Below are 23,669 nucleotides of genomic sequence, written 5' to 3' on the forward strand. Positions count from 1 at the left end.
TGGCTATTTGTGTTATTTTTCAAAAACACAAATAGGAAAGACGTTTTAGTAGGCTACTTTGACTTGGTATTGTAGATATATTTTGGTACTTTTTCTCAAGTAAAAGTTTTAATACAGTACTTTAACTAGCTACTAAAAGAAATCTGACTACTTCCACCGCTGACATAATTTGTTTAATTATTTTTGCCCTAGTAGTGCTTGGACCGGCATGTGTGTTTGTGTACACCAGAAATAGCCTAAATGCAAACGTGGCTGTGTTGATAAGTAAACACAACCAAGAGTTTATGAAAAGAAAACTTTATTCAACAAAGCATCGATATTTATACAAAACATATGCTCTCTGTTCTGCCTTAGAAAATGTCAAAATGTTGTATGAACATTTTTTTGTTTTTGTTTTGTGTCTGTACACTTAGAATGTAGTTTTGACTGCTTCTATAAACATTTCCTCAAAATAATTCCTTACACATCTTACAAAAAAAACATTATAAACAGACATATCAAGACTCAAAAAGTGGAATAGAAAAAGAAAATTAACAGTCACATTGACAAAACAACAAATGATAAATTACATTCTTAATTTTAATCTTCTGATTTCATGTTATGTGCGGTCATGGTATAAATAAATCATTGAATTTAAATTAAATAGTCTACTGAGTACTGCTAAGGTGTGACATTAGATGTATGAAAACAAAAAAAACTAAAGAAATTGAACAATAAACAAAAACAGAAATACAGTGCATCAAAATTACTTTGGTAGCAATACTGGTTGTCTGGCTGTTCCATTGTTGGATGGAGGGGGTGTAAAATTGGCCCTGGATAAAATGTCCTCTGAAATTTGAAGTAATTGTAAGAAAACACTTAAAGACAACCTGTAAACAAAATGTATGTCATCCTTCAGAGTTGGATCACAACAGTCCTTTGACATCTGCTCAGTGGTTCTCAACTCTAATCCTTGGGGACCCAGGAGTTTTTATGCTTTCCCATAACCCAAATTATGCTTTGAGCAACAAGTGTGGAACAACATGTCGCGTGAAGGGAGTGAGTCGCGGAGGACGTCCACGGACAGTGTCACAGTGAAGAAAAGGTAAGCTTCTTCTTCTTCTTTGCATTTTGTTGGGAGGCTGTCGGCGAGTCGCAGACAGTATGAATCCTCAAATCTCAGAACGTAGTGAGACACGTCACTCAAAACTTGTCACTCAAAGCATGAATTGGCCGTAACAGAGTGCTTGCAGACAAGACATGTTTTTGTAGACCAACTCGGCAGCTATTCCCACAATGGGTTCCCACCACAGATCCATTTTTGCATTGGGGTTTGGATAAATTAAGAAATGAAGCTCTGTGACAAACAAAAGCTTATGTTTATATTAACATTATTTTTTCAACAAGATAATCTCCACAAATCACACACATCAACACACTTTCCACAATTTCTGAACCACACAGGCAATTAATACAATAAAACATTTAAAACGTTTCAAAATCCATGGTTAATATTAACGGGTGTAATTTAGAACAGTACAACCAGTCTTTGCTTTGACATGTTCTGAACAATGAACTAATTGAAATACTTTGTAAAACAGAAGATTAAAGTATTCTTAGTACACGCCTACACTAGTTTGTTTTCATTTTAAAATGAAAATGTATTAGTATGGTTGTAGTTTAGTTTGCAAGCCCAGAGTTGAGAACCACTAGTGCAGCTGAAAAAGCATTGGGCAACATGAAATGAACATGGAATGACATATCCTTTCAAAGAACATGGAGTCTTGGTCTTGGTCTTGAATCAGCACGATGTATATTTACACCTTTCCCAAGTGATTTACATCAAAGCCTCATAGCTGCCCTACACAGTGAAAGAGGAGTAACAGTTCAAAGTATTGTGTCCCACTCCCAACATATTCTCACTCTCAAGTCATACTATATAGTGACAAATTGTTGCAAAATCCGACAATGCATCATCACCCGTTGAATGAGACAGGGATCTCCCTGTCGTGTGCCATTTTTTTTCATTGTCCCACAAACACTCCGCCCACAATGGAATGCGGAAGAGCTGTTCTCACTCTCAACCCGGACTTGAGACCCGTGAGGCATAGTCAAATTCTGTCCCAAACCCCTCACCCTTTTGACACAAGGGGTGTGAGAATGCACCCTGACATTCTGTTCATATAAAAGCTAAACCTTATAGCTTTGACTTTTGACCTTTTTGAAACATACAGGACGCGATCACAGCTTTTTTCTTTTTTTTACTGTGTAGAGCAGTGATTCTCGACTTTTGGTCTGGGGCCCGCCCAGCGGTCCAAATGGACCCATGCGTGTCTGTAACTCTCAAGAGTTAAATTGACACTAAGGATTTCACAGTGTAGATTAGCGTCCCAAAGAAGAAAAGAATGGGGTTCTGTGGCCTAATGCATATCAAACTGGGGTCCTTGAAACTAAAAAAAGCAAAGAATCAACTTAACTAGGCTCAAACCCCAATCTACACTGAAGAAATGATCAGTGCTTGTTTATCTACAAGTTACAAGATCCGTAAGGGTCTATTTGGACCCCTGGTGGTCCCCAGACTTTATGTTGAGAACCAATAGTGTATAGCAGAAACGGTACAGTGTTTCTGTGTTGTTGTTGTTTTTTCTTCTAGTTCTGGGGGGCCGTGGGTGTTTCCTACAAGTTTTTATGGGTTTCGATACAGAGGACGATGAACTGGTTGGAACAGCTGCGCGTCTGTTGGCCCAGGAGTAGTCCGGTGGTGAGGCTGGACGCCAGGCCCGTGATGGACACGTGGTCGTTCCTCCACGCCTCACAGTGGCGGTCCAACACGCGTAGACCTCTGCTGCTGGAGCCGTGCCACATGGTCTTATGGGGCCTGGCCAAGTGCATGGAGAAAACACAAGGTCAATGTCACCATAGAGGAGTAGATGGATGGACACGTGGGTAGGTAGAGTAAGACAGTAGAGCTGGGCAATAACCCGAAAATATACCGAAATAGACATTCAGAACCAAGCAGGGTTTTTTTTGTCTGATAATTCCTTTAACTTTCTCTCTCTCTCTCTCTCTCTCTCTCTCTCTCTCTCTCTCTCTCTCTGTCTCTCTCTCTCTCTCTATATATATATATATATATATATTTATATATACATGACAAAAACATATGACGAAAACAAACAATGTGCGAATATATTGTTTATGAGCGACTACATGTATTATTCTGGTTATTAACCACATATACTATCGCGGTGTGTGCAAAAATAGCGTATCTACAAGCAATGAAAGCCAGACAATTTAAACTGACCAGAAGGGGTCTGCTAGTACGTCCCGGCCATCGAAGGAATAGATGGGGATCCTGGCGTTGATGGGTGATCCCATGCCGTTGAACATCTCCTGCCAGTTCCTGAACATCACGTCTCCCTGACAACACAATCATTAGGCACAGGGTTCAAAGCAGAGATACACACAGTTGTTGGGTGTGTTACTTAAAGCAGAGGCTCTCAACCTTTTCTGGATCATAGGGCCCACTTGAAAATGTCTAAAAGCAATTGCGGCCCACCCATTTGACCACTTAACATGGCAGCCAGCATGTTAATTTAATGTTAATGTTAATTTATCAATCGAAGCTTAACTGGCTTGGATCAATGGAACTACAGTAACATAGTGTACTATACGTTTCTATTTATCAGTATCACAATGATTTTAAACAAAGGTTTTAAAGAAAAAAATATATAATAACTTTTTTTTTTACAAGAATGTTTCTGGGACCTTTGGGATATCATTAAAATAAAAGATTGGAATAACCAGATGACCTCTACACAACTGTAAAAACATAAAATAACTAAATTAAATATTAAAAAGTGAACTTATGGTGCTTAATGGATCAACGGGAATGAAGAGATCCGAACACTCAAAACAATGGAGGCAGAGGATGCAGAGTTAAAAACAGCTTTAAAAGAATGCTAACAGGAACGCTCTTCACCAGGTTGTTGTTTTTGTGTCATTAGCCCATGGGGAGAGTTTTGTTTTTTACTACAGGGGCTTAGACTGAATCTATTCCCTCATACTCCTCCATTACTCATAACTCATAACTGCCTGCGCAACATTACAAATCAAGAAACCAAACAAACAAACAAAAGGCAGTCAAAGAGGTTAGCACTAGGCCTTACCCTGAGGTTGGTGATGGGCAGTGTGCTGCGGAAGCCAGGGTAGACCACGTGGACCAAGTCTTGTCTGTGGGAGGAGATGAAGGCGCGGTAGTTAGGCTGCAGGCCCATGGCCTTGGCCTGCTCGTAACACATGCGATCGGCGGTGTCCAGGCCCATCATGTCCCCGGAGTGGGGCTGGTTGAGGGCCACCAGGTTCAGCTGTGAGGGACAGAGCAAGGCTGGCGTCAAATAGTGTTGTCTGAACAACCACACTTCGGGTCTTGTTGAGTATAATTTCTCGCTTTTACGTCACTGGTTCTCAAAGTGGGGGTATGGGGCGCAGGTTCCAGGGGGTCCCCAGAAAAACGAGGAAGAGTTTAAACACTTTAGTCCTATTTGAGCTTTAGGCTATTCTAAAATAGCTCAGAACATGTGGCATCGCAACACATTGCGAGCTTGTATACCGGCTATATAACCTTTTTCTGAAGTCTTCTATTATGGGGCTCCCTGGCACAAAATATTTTCAAATGGGGGTCTGTGGCCAAATACACATCAGTTTGGGGGTCAAGATCCAGAAGTATTGGGATTAGTATTGGGCTGCATAAGATAAAAACAGATGGAGAAAGCCACAGTGTTTTGGGACTCACCCTGTCTTTAACTGAAGGTATTCTTTCCATTACGTCACCTCTTGTGTGTTGTGCCGGTCGAGGCTGAACATGTACAACAGAAAAATGCAATTCAAACTTTGGCTGTCAATTAACATGTTAAGTGAACAACAAAAAAACTACATTTTATTTGGTCAGTTTGTCACGGTTTGGAAACAGTTCTACATGAATCAATGTTTGGGAATTAAGTTCCATTAAATGAACATGTACAATACCTCGTCTTGTGGAATAATGTTATTTGGGAGGTAGATCAGATTGCCAAGCTAGGGAAAGAAAGACAAAGCAGGAACATTACAATGGTACATATGCATGTCTGTTACCATGTTGGTCGAAGCCTAAATTCATATAATAAATAAAGTTGATATAAATGTATGATAAAGCTGTTAGTATAAAGACATACATTACCAGTCATCATAATTAGCTAATAACCGACTCATATAATTAATCTTGGTACTGTCCCTGCACTTAAACTGGCAGCATACTTCAAAAGTCAATTTATTTTCATCTATCTAAAACCAAAACATTTCTCTATGGACAAAATTATGTTATAGTCGATGCGACGTTGCCTGCTGCCCGCTGTATATCGTGCTAGAATGGTGATTGTGGATCTGATTGTGGCGCTGCGATGTTCAGCTACTTTGAAAAAAAGAAATGTGAAGGTTGCAAGAAATGCCGAAAATAATTCATGTCATTTTATTCTTATGAACTTGCTGTCAGTGTATTAGAAGTTATAGGAAATGAATAAAATCCGCACTCTCAGTCGAGTAAGAGTCTTTGTTTAATAATGACAGTGCTCCGCAAGCAGCAGTCATACCAGACAGACAAGCGCTTTTCGGCGCGCAGGCCTTCGTTAGTGTCAAAATATTTTGACACTGACGAAGAGTGCGGATTTTATAAATTTTCTATATGTTCTCTTCAGCACACGCCTGAACCTTTATAAGACAAGAGTTGAGCCGGCCTTTTCCCTTGAAGTGAAGTGTATTAGAAGTACAACTTCACCCAGTGAAGAAGTAATTCAACAATTCAACTCTGATGATGAAGGCCATATGCTGGAATGTGTACGTTTCTACATTGTCTGCATTCCATGTGTTGCTGAAATTATTTTCCTCCATTGCATTACTACTACTACATACCTGGATCTCTTTCCATCCCTGAGGAACCTTGATGAACAACGTTGCTGTCCCGGAGACAAAGGTCAGAGTCCCGTCTGCGTCCCTGAGCGTGTGTTGCATCATGCTTTCCTTGGTCGAGAATGTCCGCAGCTAAGAGACAACAAGAGACGGGAGCGTTTACAAAAGCCAAACACTCACTGTTATATAAAATCCTATCACTACATAACTGAAAAGAACTGCCAATATGTGTTTTTGTACTATTTTTAAAATGTACGGTGACCTTGAGTGCCCTGAAAGGCGCCTTATAAATAAAATGTATTATTATTATTATTATTAAGATTGTTAAAAGAACACTTCATATGCTTCTATAGATTCACAAAATACACAGAACTGCCCGACCGATCAATTCGGCACATGTATCGCAGAGGATACGAGGGAATGTGGTGCATGGAGCGAAGTCGGTCAGATCGGTGGTTGAGTCAAAAGTTATGGACATTATGGTAAAGCAGCAAAATAATTGATACGTCCTTACCAGGACGTTGCAAAACTACAATCTATATGTGAATCAGACTCGATTGCGAATGCAATGTTTTCCCATTCCGTTTCCACCGCCCCTTTGGATATCTCTGCTGTCTGGAGGAAACCTCCAAAATGTTCATTTTTCAGGAAACAAAGAAAACCAAGAAAGAAAACAAAGCAATACTGCCTCATCAAAGTTGGTGTTGTAACTTTATATATTGTCAATCACTTCCATGAGAGGGGGAGAGGTGGTGGAGTTAGTTGCTTTAGCAGACATTATGAGGGTCCAATGGAGTTAAGAGGTTTTGTCCAAAGCACTTTTTTACTACTTTCCATTGGTTCAATATTTTTCGAAAACAACACACAGACGTAAAGGGTGTTCAATAGCACTGCTTTATGCCAGGAGGTTTCCTTCCGACAGCAACGATATGTTCTTAGTACTGATTGACAAATAATAATAATAATAATAATTAGCAGGTTCACTTACACCAGCAGAGTTACCGGGAGGTCCAGCGGGTCCGACAGGTCCAGGAGGTCCAGCAATGGTCACAGCTGTCAAACAAAAACACCTGTAGATCACTGATCCATTTGACTGATTATTGCCTAACTCGACTGAAAATAGCCTTTGTACAAGCTGCGATGTGATGTCTTGTAGAGATTGTAGATCGGCTATTTTTGGTACGCGCCGATACAGGTGGGAGCAACTACGCTATTCTTTCTTATTTTGCCTTTTAACCCATTCAACAAATGTCTTCTAAATCAGTTTTCAGGAAAAACCTCTGTTTCTTATATGTCAGTGGTGCTCAACCCTTTTCATGTCAAGGACCCCCAGAATTATCTGTATTTGGCCGCGGATCCCCATCTGAAAATATGTTGTTCCAGGGACACCCAGCAGCAAAGATTTGAGTTAAAAACGTTTGCTGTGAAAGAATATATATTCAAAGATTTGCGCCACATTTTCACGGTCAATTTTCTTTTGTTGCTAAAGTATAACATAATGCTTAAAACACCAAAAGGGGTTTCCGTCCTGAATGGGTTGCCACATGATTTGTCGACTTTAACGCAGGGCTGATGAATACCTGAGCCATATCTGGACGGAGGTCCGGGCGCGCCGGGTGGTCCAGGAAGCCCAGGGGTACCTGATCTGCCGTAGCCTGGAATCCCTGGGGAGCCGGGTACCCCGGGGTGGCCCGGAGGCCCCACCACAGAGTCTCCTTTAGGTCCCTGAGAAACACAGTTCAAATGTTAGCTTACGTATATTGCGTGTATTGATTGTCTGCACCTCCCGTGACCTCAAGTGGAAGTGGGTCTCAAACTATAAAGATGCGTTCCAGATATTCTGTAAAGAGTGTGGCAGAATGCCACACTCTTGCTACTAAACCGTAGCATTCTTCTTCTTCTTATCATTATAATAATGTGGACCTTAACCCATTTAGACCTGAGATCAGATTCTAAAAATGTCCATTGATTTTTCAATAGGTAAAGCATAACATGATGCTAACACCAAAAGGGGTTCCCGCCCCAAAATGGGTTAAGTGATATTTCTTTGTTACAATAAGTGTTTCATTGCTCTATATTCTGCAATAATAGAGTGCCTCGTCAGCTCTTTGGTAAACATACCAATTTCATTTCAATAGCCTACAGGACAAAACAAGTGAAATTGGAAGACACAAAGAAGAAATGAGCTGAACAAAATTGAAACTGGAACACTATCAAATTAAATAAATGGGTACTGATTGGATGAAACACGAATGTATTATCTTCTGTTTTGATTAATTGTGACTCACCACTGGCCCCGGGCGCCCAGGGATACCTGGATGGCTCTGTAACCCAGCTTCCCCCTTCTCTCCCTTGATGCCCTGGTAACCTTTCTCTCCCTGCTGCTGGCGTGCGCGCGCACACACACACACACACACACACACACACACACACACACACACACACACACACACACACACACACACACACACACACACACACACACACACACACACACACACACACACACACACACACACACACACACACACACACACACACACACACACACAGAAAATCACACAGTTTAGTTTTTCTTTACCTAAACCAAGGTCAGGCAGCAAAAAATAAGAAGAAGAAAAAATAAATAAATGTAAAAATGTTTTATTGAAGTGATCTTTTTTCCACACTTACCCAACTGGCATCCAAGGGACCCACATGATCTAACAGGAGACAAAGCAAATCATTTCTATTTTTTTCCCCCATTTTTATTATTACTTTTTAGCACATAGCTTTGAAGTTAAATTAGTTTTCCAATCCCGGCACTCTGCTCTCAACAAAGGATGCATTAAAGTCACTCTGAACGGAAATGACTCACAGGCAGTCGGCGGTAATGTTGACGGATGCATATATGCCATTTTCAGCTGGAGACGTACGTACGTGGGCCATTCTACATATTCTCTGCAATCAACTTGTCACTCAAGTTAAACACAGCTCTACATACGGTCTACCTGCTGCCTGGGAGAGGGTATTTAGTGCAGCTGGATTGATCTCAAGCCCAAGAAGTACTACACTTCTTTTCACCTCCAACACATGCGCGTGCGCGCACACACACGCACGCACGCACGCACGCACGCACGCACGCACGCACGCACGCACGCACGCACGCACACACACACACACACACACACACACACACACACACACACACACACACACACACACACACACACACACACACACACACACACACACACACACACACACACACACACACACACACACACACACACACACACACACACACACACGTGTTCCAGATGTGGGCATTTTCAGAGCATGTTTATTCTAACGATCAATCAATCAGCTGCGTCCCAGCTTGGATCAATGGAATTAATGTAGTATATACCTTTTTAGATACATTTTGTACACTGTTATATTATCAATAGAATCTTAGTGTTTAGGGGGTGAATTTGGGGGGGATCCTCACAGCCCACAGGTTGGGAACCGCTGGCCTCAAATATAAAAGCGTTGACTTACTTGGCGGAGCAGGTAATCCGGGCAGACCTCTCTCTCCCTGATCTCCCTTAGCACCCGTCTGACAGTTCCCTGCAGGGGAGGAATTACCGTAAGCAAATATCCTTCATAATCCAATTTACAACACATACTATGGAAGAAAATTGTACTTACTATTATTATATTCTTATATATTTACAATATTAAATGTATAACCTATAGGCAAGAAAGGTCAACATCTCTAAGCCCTGCAACTCCAGGTGAGACTTTAGTCCCTGTCTAGGGGCAAAACTTTTAAATATGGAGATACAAGGTTTCTGCCCGACAGCAACAAAATATAAAATCATATTTTCTAGACTATCAGGGACCCCATTACCTTTCCTATAGCGCCACCTAAAGGCAAAAACCTATTTAATACCTATTTCCATTACCCTGACATTAGCTATTCATGCTCCCCGGAAGATATGCACCGTAATAAGGTCTCACCAAGGCCTTCCGTCTAACACCAGCCACAGGCCAACAACAGTACCATATGCACACAGTATCTCAAAATCTATACTCAGTGGCCTTGTGGTTAGAATGTCCGCACTGAGACTGGGAGGTCGTGGTTCGATCCCCTGCCGGGTCATACAAAAGACTCTAAAAATGGGACCCAGTGCCTCCCTGCTTGGCACTTAGCATCAAGGGTTGGATTGGGGCTTAGTCCCTATGCCATACTAGCGTCATGTCCAGGAGGTATACTTGTACATCAAACTGCCTCACGCTAAAGATACACGAGATAGGATCGGCAAGGCTTACTTACTTACTTATGTCAAAATCTAGGTGGATTGCCATCAAATTTGTTACAACAATGTAAATGTACTTCAAACTGAAAGATGAAACACGAGAAGCAATGCCTCACGACCCTAAACACAGAAAGGGTTCATATTCCAACCTACCAGTTTCAATGGTTCCATTGGGGGACAGCTGTGCAAATGAAACAAACACACATTAAAGGATGTTTAATATTAAAACAAAAAACCTGCAGTTAAGTGAGTCTGCACTCTATCTCTATCTGTATGCTTCAGATAAACGATTACAGTGAAATTAATGATTTGATCAACCTACAGTTGTATGAATAATAACAGCGCTAAGTTATGACTAAATTACGTTAGTGCCGGTGACATAATAGATTTGTCTATTCGTCAAGAGAAAATGTATACGGAACCATGACTGTCACCATGCAACATAAGACATACATAGACGCTACACTGGCCACCAAGGCCGTACGTCAATTTCGCTGCTTGTGTCTGCACAACAATGGTTCCCAAACATTTTCACATCAAGGACAACCCTTGATGTATTTGGCCCGCTAGGGCCCCATCAAAGAAGATGATGCACCATGGACGACCCCCATAAGGGAAGATGTGTCATCATCTGTCCTCCTCACTGGCACGTGAGTCAGGATACTGAGGAATTAATTGGCATTAAAAGGACTAAATTGTGGAGAATAAGGGGGTACAAAAAAATAATGGGCTACTCAAAAGTTTAGAAAGAGCAAAATAAAAGAAGAACATTGTGAATCGACGTTTTCTCCACTTGGTAAAGTAAAAACACAATGCAATCGGAAATGTCAGAAAACCAATGACAGCAGTAGCACAATAAAGCGTGTCAGTGTGTGTTATTATCTCAAATCAAGTCCCTGCAGGCTAGTTTCTATACTACACCGAATTGAATGGAAAAACTCTGGCTTCCTCCATGACCAAACAAACCACTGTATGTTTTGGAAACTGGTCGGCAGTAAAGTCAAGTACACAGTGAATCACAGACACAGTCAATTAAGATAAACATGCCAGATGACTGGCCATTTAAGGCCACCCCAAACTACATTTTGGTCATGAGCAATAATAGTCTGCACTCTTGCAGTCTTGGGGTCGTTCAGTGGTCAAGGTCCAGCGCGGTGATTCAAGTCTCTCCGGCTGCACAATATTGTGAACATGTATGTCGTCATTGCAAATTAAATTAATTATTGTGAATGTGAGTTGTGTATGTCTAACGGATAATTGTAATTGCACAGGCTGTATAAAAGGCTGAAAGAAGATGAATCCATTGTTCTATAAAGTCTACTTTAGTACTCACGGTCTTCTTGCAGTGGGGTCTGGGAGGGATGGGGAACACGGTCTACACAGGACACGCAGCAGAGAAGGAGACAGTGAAGAATGACATCATGACATGATATAGACGTGGATAGAAGTGGTTCTCAAACCTTTTAATTCCAAGGACCGCCATAGCTCTGAGACGGTACAAATGTACAAACCGAATGGACCCTCTTATAGGGTCCATGTGGTTCCATTTCCATTTGTACGCTCTCAGAGTTACAGAACTGCGAGGGTCCACCTGTAAGGGCCGATTCATACTCCTATTTTACCGCTGTTTCGGCGCTGCAGTGCCGAAATGACTTCGGCTCGTCAGAAATTTTCAGTAGCACCACAGAGCCGACTTTAGGACGATACCCGCCCCCCCCCCGAACCTCAAATGACGTCACATTGTAGGCTCTACAGCGCCGAACCGACTTTTATTCGGCTCTAAAATAGGAGTATGAATCGTCCCCTTAGCCCCCTCAAGGAACCCTGGGACTCCCCAGGCCCCACTTTTTAGAAACATTGATATAGACAAGAGGATATACATTTCACCGCCACACTATTTACGCCGGTATACATAGAATGCAGAGAGAGACAGTGTGGCGCCCAAGAGAACCAATCTAAACTATAAACTCAAAATAACAATCTGTATATTGAAAGTAAACAATGAACCCAAGCAGCAGTCTTGTTTAAATAATATTTGATCTCAAATTACATTCTCAACAATATGTGGTCGAAAAGAAAAACAAGCCTACGTACAGGAAAGGATGTATGGGGGGGGGGGGGGGGGGGAGTATAGAGAGAGGGGTGGATGGAGGGAAGGAAGGAGGGATGAATGGTATCTGTAAAGGGTGTGACACTGTGTGTGTGTGTGTGTGTGTGGATGGAGGAAGGGAGATATGGATGAATGCAAGGAGGGAAGTATGAAAGCACACACATGACAATGTGTGTGTCAAGCGCTCGGCATGTGTTTTTTATATATACACTTACTCCTTTGGGACAGTTCAACGGTCCTGGGCGACCTGGGCGACCCGGTGGGCCAGGGCGACCCTGAAAAGAGAGAGAGAGAGAGAGAATTAAAGACAGAAACATGCATGTATACCTTAAAAATAAATAAATGGGTCAAAAAGTGGGTCACGGCCGGACAATTGGGGCTGTGTGTGTGTGTGTGTGTCCAGCACATGATGGCGGCCTGGGTTGGCTCTGCCCTCAGCTTCCTGCCTTTCTATACTGTTCTAAAGAAACAAAAGACTGCTTCTATTTGGTTGTTTTTTCCCCCACCAACTCAAATAATACTGTATATGAAAGAGGCATTTTAGGGAATGTTTATTTATCGCAGTGGTTCCCAACGTTTTCTGGAAAGTCTTAATAGCATTTGCGGCCCACCCATCTGACCCCCTTAACACAGGTTGGGAATCGCTGTGTTTATTGGTTTAGTGTTAGGGCTGTTTTGGGCTGTTGTTGACTCACCGGCAGGCCCGTGGATTCGCCCGTTTCTCCTTTAGGTCCCAGTTGACCTGGCCGACCCTGTTCAAAGACAAGAGACGTCAGGCAAAAAGCATCACTGTGTAAAAAAAACACTAATCGTACTACTTGTTTCTTCCCAAAGTGCTGCATCTACCAGTCGATAGATGGCCAAAGATTACTGCATTGTCTTGCCTTATGTTGCACCCGTTCCAATGCATCTTTGTGTACACCGTGTTCTACATGTCAGTCATGTGTGTGGCATACGCCCTGTGCCATTATGACCAGTACTAATAGAGCGCCGAAGTCCTGATGTCACTCGCTCATCCCCTGGTTCGCGGAAGTAATCTTTCGATGGAGAATAACATGGGGTCATCTTAAAGGTATATTCAGTGATTTCACTCAAAAAACCTTAGGTTTCGTTTTTTGGCTGTGGGACCTAAGCCTTCGTCCAATCAGGATAGAGAGTCAAAAACGAAACCTAAGGTTTTTTGACCCCCAGGGGTTAACTGGGGACAGGGAGGAACTCCTTATATGGTCAGCACACTCTATAGTAGAGAGGATTATGACAACAAAACAAAAAAATAAGTGATATTTGAATTAAGTGAAATCACTTACTCTACCTTTAAGCATTGTGGTCCAAAAATAAACAAGCTGTCTCTGCGATATTGTCAGTGAGTGAAACGGCCAGGATGACATATATATATTTTTTAATCTAAAAGTCTGACTCCAACGTGCCTGCCTAAAATGTAAATGGGGCTGTAATGTTGGTTTCTGTTGCAACAGGAACAGTTTGTATCATAAATCAACAGGGATAAAATATTATATGTTTATTGTGTGACTAGTACTTACTGGACGGCCAGGAAAGCCAAATTCTCCCTTCGTTCCAGGTGGTCCGATAGGTCCCTGTTAGAATCAGACACGTTCAGTGATTACTAGTTTCAAAGCATTGTGTTGGTGTTGGTGTATTCAAAAAAACTGATTACAAACATGCAAAGCGAAGATTCTGTTGCCCTTAAAGACTCACCAGAGGACCTGGCGGTCCAAGTACACCAACGTCTCCCTGCAGACAGAACACAATGAGCAACTTATTTATTCATTTCTCTCTATAGTATCAAATCAACTTCATGATTAAGCTTTACTAGTTCTTGGCTGGTGGTTGATATGAACTGACACACTGCGAATCCTCACTGTTCATGCCTATTTTTGACCTGTACAGCACTTTAGTCGATGGCAAAAGTCGTTTTTAAATGTGCTTGAATAAATAAAGTTTGATTTGATTTGAAGTGGCCGCTTGGGAAAAGGAAGGTTTCCGGTTCAATCCTCCGACTCCCCTGACTTAGTTTTGAAGTGTCCTTGAGCAAGACGCCAAACCCTCTAGTGCTCCTGATGCCTTGCATGGTTTCGTGTGTGAATGTAATGCACATTGGAAAAAGTTTTGGATCGAGACGATATATATAAATGTGCAAAGTGCACAACCCCATTACTTGAGTCAAAGTACAGATACACCTGGTCAAATATAGAGGGTATGCGCATGCATAAAGTGAGTGGCAAATTGAGTGGCAAAATTTGTTTAATGTCATTTGACGACGTTGAATGCATTCAGATAGGACTTTTCTGTTTGGATGTATGGGTGCAAGTTGTACTTGAGTTAAATTATTTGCTCAGTATTCAAAAGTAAAAGTAATTTTTTAATATTAACACATTGCTTTATTGTTTTCTGAATACCGTTACAGGACCCTGTAACTCTCTGAAACCAGATGAGAAGTCTGAGCCTGGTCAAACTATTCAGAGATTTCAGACTTTAAGAAGAAGTCCTTATTTAACTTCAGTAGAAGCTAGTTTCAAACTTCTGTTCATTCCCCTAGTTTGAGCAGAATGGTGAAATGGCGGTGGCTCAGGGGTAGAGTGGCCGGATGGGAACTGCAAGGTCGCCAGTTCAAACCCGGGCTCCCCCAGAGTTAGTGTCAAAGTGACCTTGAGAGCAAGACGCTGAACCCCTGAGCAGGTTGGTGCCTTGCATGGTTTCCTCCATCATTGGTGTATGAATGTGTGAGTGAATGGGTGAATTAAATGTAATGCACAATCTATGTAAAGCGCCTTGGATAAATGCACCATTCTATCAATTCAAATGGACTAAAAGCCATTCACAGGATGGAGAGGCAGGTAGTCATATGATTGACAGGTCGATCACAGCTAGCTAGGTAAATGTAAAAAAAGTGTCCACCCCTCCGTCACTATTACCACCGAATGCCGAACCGAAGTCATCTAATTCGTTGACAATTTGAATACATCCATTATTGAGAGCGGGTAGGCTACTGTGATTTCCTGTTAGGAACACAGCATGAGGCCAATCGCAGGTTTAGAAAAGAAAAGGAATTCAACAGCTTACTTCAAAGCGATGCTAAAAAGTAACGAGTAACGACAAACTTCATATAAAGTCGTCATAAGTAAAAAAAGTTAAATCTACCGGTAGTCCTCGAGTAAGATTCTTTAAAGAAATACTTCAGTTGCAGTAAATCTACAGTAGCCTACTTTGTGTCCACCTCTAGTGTTCATACTGTATATCCATTTGTAACTCTGTGAGTATACATAATATGTAACCTACTGGACATTTATAACCAACCAAACCGCATGAAAATCGGTTGAGAATCCAGTGAGTTATGATGGGTTTTAATAGAGGAGAAACCTCCCTGCTTCAGTAGACAATAACTTGGGTCAAACATATTGATTAGAATGCGCGGCTTCCACTCAAAATATGACGTCCGCCTATCGATGATGATGCATTGCTTCAATGAACAGCAGCGGCCAATGAGATATGATATCTATACATTTATATATTGATAAGCACCTTGTTTCCTTGTGGCCCCATTGCTCCTTCGAGGCCTGACATCACAGAACCGTCTGCTGCGATGACGAGGCCTGGTTCCCCTCTTTCGCCCTGCGCCGACACACGAAACAATATCAAATTAACCAAGTGTCGAATGGACGTGCGGTCCGGACGAGCCAAAGGTAAGAAAACACACTGACCTTTAACCCCGGAGGTCCCTGGACGCCTGGCAACCCAATGTCCCCCTTTGGACCCTGCAAAGTATTCAGTATCGTCACAATGTTCACTGATCTCCTTGTGTACACCTTGCTACTGTGCTACAGTAGTATCTACAGTTATTGACAATTGTACATTGGTTTTGAGAACATGTTTCACTGTGGTGAACTAATAATTAATCCAAGTTATGATTAAGAAATGAAGTCTGCGGCAGATACTCACTGCTGGTCCCTGAGGTTCAAAAATCCCCGAGAAATTGAATGCACCATCTGTGTCGTTAAGCAGGAGCTGGACAGGCAAGATGATGGAAAGTTAACATACAGTTCATGTGTCAAAACTGATTGAATTCAATCAAATCATTTGTCAGGTTAAATGTGTATTGAAGATTTTTTCTCCCCCTCCTTTTTTTTCATTGACTTCTGCACTAGCTTTATCTCAACATCTTTGTTGTAATTTCTGTTAAGGTGGCATCATGCTGTTGAAGTGGCAGCGGGGCAACTGTTTCTTACATCCTGGAGGTTGATGATGGGTCCTGGGGATCCGGGGGGGCCAGCAGGGCCGGGGACACCGACGCCATCTCGCCCTGGAGATCCCTGTCACACAGAAGACCCCTTCAAAATCTATCCACACGTTCAGTATCTACATGTAAATCTATTATATCATAAAGTCAAGTTCCTAATAGGATAGGTTTAGAAACGGTTCATAGTTTATACAAATGATTCATCGGCTACTGCAACTGGCTGTTTAAATGCCAGAGCTAAGATTTATGATGAGGTAAAAACTATGGTGGTGTGAACTGAATCCTGTGAATGAAAATGAACCACTTCAAATCAAACGTATTTTAGAATGTTAACATTCATTTTACCTTTTGTCCTGCATCACCTTTCTCCCCCTTTGATCCCTGTGGAGATGACACAAGAACAAGCAAATATGAACCTGCAAACATGTATTTGACTGTACGAAGACTCTCGTGGCGATGTCTCATTCGAAAGCTCAATTTATCAGATTTGTATAGTAGTGTGGGAGCTATATTCAGTCATTTTCTATTTCAGTATTTCTGTTATATATGTAATGCATTTCTTATTTTTTGTTTAAGTTGCTGTGTTTAGTTGCTTTGTTTACAGCCATTATTTTTGTTGCAGATAGAGCTTTTGTTTTGAAGGTGATGGGCAGTTCACAGCTGAGTCTATTTAATTAAGAGAGCACACAGGGAGTGAGAGAGCACTGGGAAGGTCCATGGTTTTTTACCAGCAGGTTAGGGAGAGCACTGTTACATAATGACATCTTATACTGTGTCTGGAGAAGCAAAATAAACACCATCAAATGTTGCTGCCTTGACTGGACAATGGTCTTATTCCCTATACCAACTGCGTAAGATTCGCTGCCCGGTGCTTTTAGTGGCTTTTAAGTTTTATTGTTCATAGTGTTGATTAGCCACTACAAGTAGTTTTACTTCTGTTCTTCCATCCATGTTATTTATTTTTTACACTGAGCCATCCTTTATTTCACCTATAATTGTCTTCATTCATTAGTGTCTGTATCTTTCTATACTCTCATTCAGCCCTCCACTTACTTCTGCCCCTCGAAGTCCATCCAGCCCAGGGAACCCTGGTTGTCCTGTAGCACCTGGCTCCCCCTACAGGAAGAAAACAGAAATTAAGTTACAGCTGAAATACACGATGGACCACTCATCATCATTAGCAAGGAATCCATGCTGAGAAAGACAGGAAGAGAAACAGGACAGATAGAGAGAGAGAGAGAGAGAGAGAGAGAGAGAGAGAGAGAAAGACCCCCCCCCCTTATGCGTGTGGAGAGGGAAAGTAAAAGCCATTTTTACACGTGAAAATGCGCGAAAATGCCCGTGCACGCGCATTTTTGCGACGCGTGCTAACCCGCGCGCACCCCGTACTGAACATTCAGTACCTCCTACTGTAAATATCTTCCCGCGGCCATGGAGAGAGGGGAGAGGGAAGGAAAGAGTGAGGAACAAGAGACCCCTGCTTTACTTGCGTGCGTGCTGGTGTTGCTCACCAAATGTTACTCAACTACAAGTCTAATTAAGTAGCTCTGCCGAATTTGACACATGTATGTCACACTGCAATGCAATTTTGAGTATGAATAAGGAAACAGAAATGAGCCTACCTTTTCTGCTGGTTTCCCTGGGAGACCATCTGTTCCATCTTTACCCTGGTAAAGAGAGAGACAATTATGATGGATAGTACGCACGCACGCACGCACGCACACACACACACACACACACACACACACACACACACACACACACACACACACACACACACACACACACACACACACACACACACACACACACACACACACACACACACACACACACACACACACACACACACACACACACACACACACACACACACACACACACACACACACGCCTGTATGCAGAAATATCCCAATGACAAAACATTGTCATTGAAATGTTTACTAAAGCTATGTATTCAGCTTTACAAGGTCTCTGGTGTCAGTAAAGTTTATAAATCTTACCCTGGGTCCTGGAAGGCCAGGGTTCCCTGCAGGTCCCTGCGGGAAAAAACAAATCCAAAGTGGTATTTTTAAATGTAGAACTTAGTAACAATAGTGCTCAACTAATGGTGGACTCAACATGATAAATGTGGGGCACGAGCACGCATAAAGTTGTGATGTATTTAAGGTGACACAGTTCCAAGACCAGGTGAAGATTAAATCGTTATTATGTGACTCACACGTAAAAGTATATAATTACTACACACGGCTATTATAAAACACCTGCATTCATGTTCATCCATTGGAAGGGCATGGCACCCTAGAGGGCACTTCATCCTGTTTTATATATTGTGATGGGCAGCTAGAGGACACTTGCTTTCTCCATTAACTGGACACCCTACAGGGCACGTTATCTCCATTGGAAGGACACCCCAGAGAGAACTTTGAATGACACATTAACTTATGCACATTTGGCCACCATAGAGGTTACTTTATCATGTTTTGTCTACTATGCAAGCGTTTAAGAGGGCACCTTTGCAACCATGGGGCAGTGGGAATCGAAAATGATGACAAAATATGTTTTTTAGAGAGACATAAAACCAGCTTTTGATTTATTTAGTAAATGTATAAAATATAATAAATGTGCGAGAGAGAAAGACCTGTTTAGACCAGTTTACTCAGTGGTGAAAGGAAAACAGCTTCCCATTTGAACTGAATCATAGAATATGTGTAATAATAACAATAATATGTCATAATATATAACCTTTGTTGAGTTTGTTTTACCTGTAGGCCTTTGGACAGCAAGTCTCCAAAGACACCCTGACTGCCGGAGCCTTCTAGATCCTGAAAACAAACACAGGGCTTTAATGGTGAGCTTTGGACGTCATATGGGAAATAAGGCCATCGCCACAGAATCTGAAAAGATTGTTAGAAGGATTAGAAGGATTCGAAGGTTTCGGCCAAATGCTCTCGTGTTGCTAGGAGACAATCTAAACCAAGCACTTTGTTGGTTAATATTACCAGTAAGACGCGCAAACGCGGGAAGCGAACGCAGCTGAGACCCTGCAGATCATGTCTGTCTGTCTGTCTGTCTGTCTGTGTGTCTGTCCCGCTGTTACTGTATATGTGGACCTGGCCCCTTTTGTGCCCATATATGGAGCTGAGTGATTGCTGATGCAACACACTCCATATTTGGACGTATAGCGGGACAGACACACACACACACAGACAGACACACAGACAGACAGACATGATCTGCTAGGTCTCATAGTGTATACAAATGATTCATCATAGCCTATGGTAACTAAAATAATTTAGTTACCATAGGCTCCATTTGATGTAGCTAAGTAGTAAGTAAGTAAGTAGGTCAGAGAGCCTTATGGTCGGTATCAGTGACCGAGTGAGTGCGTGCTAGCTACAATCAACCAATGTAGTGCAAAGTCACACAATAGCAAATATCGCATTTTCTCCCAGCATAATTTTAGCTACAGTTAAATACCTACATCATTAAGGGCACACTTTGGCAACTTTGCGGACGGTTAGGAAACCATGCCAGCTAGGAATGGTTTCCAGGGCTCAGCAAGTAAGTTTGGCCTCGGGTCACATCACATTTATTTTTAATATCGGAAACTTTGACAAACTGTCTCATAAAATAACCAATATATTAACGTCTATTCATTTATTGTTATGAAAGTTACAAAATAAATGTTTTTTGTTTCAAATGCATACTGATAGAACAGTGTGTCAAATCATGGCACAGGTGCAGATAGAAATACTTTGCAGAAGTTGCAGTAATCCTTTTGTGAAGGCCACATCCTTGAATTAGCTGATTTAGTATAAAAAAACATCTGGGTGGGGAGACAGGCAAGACGTACTCCCTTTTCAACAGAGATAAACAAGCTTTCATTGAATAGGACCTCAAGGACTCTATTTAGATATGGACTGGAGAGAAACTTTATGACGCATGTCTGTGAAGCACTCCCAACATGGATAAAAACATTCTCACGGTGGGTGTACTGTATTCTCTATTTTGACATGATAGTAGAGTTAATTAATTCCAGTTTGGTATGCAAATGTGGGCCACGGACCCCGATAACTCTGAGAATGTCACTCTCGGAGACGGAGGTAACTCCTTTTAAGGGTCCATTTAGTTGGAAACTATACAATTGAGCTTGGAACAATCACTAGCATAATGTGGATCAAGTATTATTGTAAAGTATTTACAAAATGATTTGCTGGGCCATGACCAGAATGTCAATGCTAGGGCTCATTAACAAAAACCGTTGCTACCTCCCGGTTACAATATTAACGCTGTTCTGATGACTTTCGGCAGGGGAGCCTCAATGGTGGCATTCTCAGAATCGTTCTATGGTGCAGTGGAATATTGGTTAAAGGTTTCGTGACATTCATTTTCATTTATTCTTTTCGTTTTTCTTTTATGTTTTTTATGTTTCACCCACACAACCTGAACTTTGAACATTGTGTGGATTTTCTGTGGTCTGGGGTTGTCTCTGTGTGTTCTGAAGCCTTTTGAGCTGCAATGAAAACAGGCAAAATGCCTTCAACAGTGACATCTGCTGGCAAATGTGGACTCTTACCTCACAGTCCACAGGCAAAGCAGAGCACTTGTTTGAGCCAGATAACCCCAGACCACAGAAAATCTACTGAATGTTAAAAGTTCAGGGGTTTTTTTCCCGGTGCAATTGAGCTCAGAAAACCTAAAAAGAAAATAAGAAAATTTATAAAAACGTATTTCTTTACGTCACAATCCCTTTAATAACCGAGCTAAGAGCTGGATGTTGGTCAACCTTCAGGTTAGCTATAGCTATTATGTCTAGTGTGTATACTAGACATAATAGAAATCCATAATGGAAATTCACTACTAGTTGAAAAAAAGCCCTGGCCTGTACCTCAAAGTCAAAGGTGAAAGGTCGTCCGGGAGGACCAGCAGGGCCAGGAAGACCCCTGGGGCCAGGCAGTCCTTCTGGGCCTTCTGAGCCCTGCAAACCTGGGAAACCTGCTGGGCCTTGGTCACCCTGGAGAGAGAGAGAGAGAGAGAGAGAGAGAGAGAGTTTGATTGATTGATTGATTGAAGTATTTATTAACAGTTTGCAGAATTGGTACATTTCACATGAACGCACAACTCAATACAATTAAGACTGTTGCTGTGGACGACACATTGATAAAGCATTACACTTTACAACAGGGTCCACCTTTTTCAATTCATCAGAATTGAAAAAGGGAAAAAGGGAAAGGAAATATATACAGTAAAGGCTCATACATAGCCTGGATTTACGGTGGTTAGGTGACCACCGAACTACAACATGACGTCACGAGCCACAGTGAAGAGCAAACCACCGCCACCGCTCCAGACCATCTCCCTGTTTTTACTCACCACCGCTCAATGTTATTTCAGCTCCGGTGGTCAGCTCACCACCGGAGTGGTGGTCACCTCATCACCGAAAATCCAGACTATGAATAGGCCTTAAGGGGGAAAGGGGGTGGTGGGGGGATTCAGATTTTACGGGGGCCAGTTTCTAATTGCAACCGTCCGTAGGTGCCCTTAATTGAGAGCGGTTTTGAAGGAGTCAAGGGATTCGCATTCGTCTTAAAGGGACACTTCACCCTTTTTGCAAAAAAATATATGTTAATGACTTTTAGAAGCTTTAGAACACTTTCCTGGGGGTCTTTGTGTGTGTAATGTGTGGTTTTAGATATTTTAGATTGTAGCAGTGAGCCTGTTGTCTCTGATGTCATGGACACTGGGCTCACTTCCTTCCTGGACTACATGTTGTCTCAGTAAGACAGCTCTCCCCCTGTCCACAAGGAGGAGCAGTGCACCAAATAATTATGGGAATTGTAGTCCAGGAAGGTATTGAGACCAGTGTCCATGACATCAGAGACAACAGGCTCACTGCTACAATCTAAAATATCTAAAACCACATATTACACACATAAAGACCCCCAGGAAAGTGATCTAAAGCTTCTAAACGTCATTAACATATATTTTTTTGCAAAAAGGGTGAAGTGTCCCTTTAATGGCTGTTGGTAGGGTGTTCCACCTGTTGGTGGCATAGGAGCGAAAATAATTTAGTCCCTTGTTTGTGCCGAATCTGGGTTGATCATGGTTTGTTGAACTCCCTCTGGTGTTGTTGGTGTGAACTTTGTTGACATCAAGGAAGTATATATTTAGACAGTTACATGGTATCTTGGTGTTATATAGAGAGAGAAGGAGAGAGGACTGAGTAGAGGTACCAAATTAGGCTAAATTCACAACAATGGCAGCCCAGATTTTGGCCTATCGAGATTGGAATAAAATTTGTTTTGATCAATCATCAATCATCTGAACAGCAAAATACCACGTGGAAACGGATTATTGTGAAATCCGATTTGAACCATATTATTCCAATCCTACGGTATATGGTTTGAAATATGAATAGTCTTGTGAGGCTTCCAAAGAAAAATACATTTTGATTGTACAACCAACGAGTTGTTTTTAGCAGGTAGAAACTTAATTTATTAAAGTCTTTAATAAGAATTTGGGAGCATTGAAGACGGTATGCAGATTTCTTTCCTCCTCTATAAAAACACACAGACGGACAGAGGCGGAGACGATGAACAATCAATATCAATATCACAGTTATAGCTGCACAGTACCTTTGGTCCAGACGGCCCAGTCACACCAGGATCTCCCTGTTAATACACAGAGTGGAGAACAATCATTAGCCAGCCACCTCCACCTTTCTAGAAAAGCACCTGATTGTCTTCACCCTCCCAATGACCTACTGTGGGGGTTAGCAGAGATGGACCACTCAGAGAGGCAGGGGAACTGGGAATTGGCTTATTATCAAATTGGGATATAAAATATAAATGTCTTTTACCATCTGAGAGGGGCTTGGGATGTTCAGTAGCATAGTCACTTCATTATTTATCTTGGTACCGTTTACACGCAAACAATAGGTCGTATGTTATATTAGCTTTAATCTGTCATGTTACCTAATATAAGGAATGGGATCTGACTGAGATCATGATTATTACTGTGTCTACCTGCCCCTGAGATGTCTTATCAGTGAAAGTTTTTTTGTTGGGGGAAAAAGCACCTGATTTTGACATGAACACTAATA

General features: G+C 41.8%; 1 protein-coding gene across 3 annotated transcripts in view; it reads right to left on the reverse strand.

Annotated features, from left to right (window-relative positions):
• Window positions 1-281: 281 nt before the first annotated feature.
• The window catches only part of LOC308336777 (uncharacterized protein), a 95,537-nt gene continuing 72,149 nt past the window's right edge, over window positions 282-23,669 (reverse strand). For 2 of the 3 annotated variants that reach the window (XM_080794324.1, XM_080794322.1), the window contains 28 exons: window positions 23,203-23,238; window positions 21,456-21,581; window positions 19,330-19,389; window positions 18,568-18,603; window positions 18,187-18,231; window positions 17,618-17,680; window positions 16,910-16,945; window positions 16,554-16,637; window positions 16,267-16,332; window positions 16,029-16,082; window positions 15,850-15,939; window positions 14,026-14,061; window positions 13,851-13,904; window positions 13,005-13,061; window positions 12,525-12,584; window positions 11,533-11,574; window positions 10,353-10,380; window positions 9,439-9,507; window positions 8,593-8,621; window positions 8,208-8,303; window positions 7,500-7,644; window positions 6,908-6,972; window positions 5,923-6,051; window positions 5,005-5,052; window positions 4,772-4,834; window positions 4,146-4,343; window positions 3,281-3,396; window positions 282-2,857 (listed from right to left, as the gene is read on the reverse strand). In XM_080794324.1, coding sequence (XP_080650450.1) covers window positions 2,656-2,857; window positions 3,281-3,396; window positions 4,146-4,343; window positions 4,772-4,834; window positions 5,005-5,052; window positions 5,923-6,051; window positions 6,908-6,972; window positions 7,500-7,644; window positions 8,208-8,303; window positions 8,593-8,621; window positions 9,439-9,507; window positions 10,353-10,380; window positions 11,533-11,574; window positions 12,525-12,584; window positions 13,005-13,061; window positions 13,851-13,904; window positions 14,026-14,061; window positions 15,850-15,939; window positions 16,029-16,082; window positions 16,267-16,332; window positions 16,554-16,637; window positions 16,910-16,945; window positions 17,618-17,680; window positions 18,187-18,231; window positions 18,568-18,603; window positions 19,330-19,389; window positions 21,456-21,581; window positions 23,203-23,238 — 2,133 coding nt within the window. In that variant the 3' untranslated portion in view covers window positions 282-2,655. The remainder of the gene's footprint in view (window positions 2,858-3,280; window positions 3,397-4,145; window positions 4,344-4,771; window positions 4,835-5,004; window positions 5,053-5,922; window positions 6,052-6,907; window positions 6,973-7,499; window positions 7,645-8,207; window positions 8,304-8,592; window positions 8,622-9,438; window positions 9,508-10,352; window positions 10,381-11,532; window positions 11,575-12,524; window positions 12,585-13,004; window positions 13,062-13,850; window positions 13,905-14,025; window positions 14,062-15,849; window positions 15,940-16,028; window positions 16,083-16,266; window positions 16,333-16,553; window positions 16,638-16,909; window positions 16,946-17,617; window positions 17,681-18,186; window positions 18,232-18,567; window positions 18,604-19,329; window positions 19,390-21,455; window positions 21,582-23,202; window positions 23,239-23,669) is intronic. The other variant, XM_080794323.1, reaches the window with a different exon arrangement.

The sequence above is a fragment of the Protomyctophum bolini genome (genome assembly GCF_963924005.1).
Source record: "Protomyctophum bolini genome assembly, chromosome: 21".
NCBI classification, from domain to species: Eukaryota; Metazoa; Chordata; class Actinopteri; order Myctophiformes; family Myctophidae; genus Protomyctophum; species Protomyctophum bolini.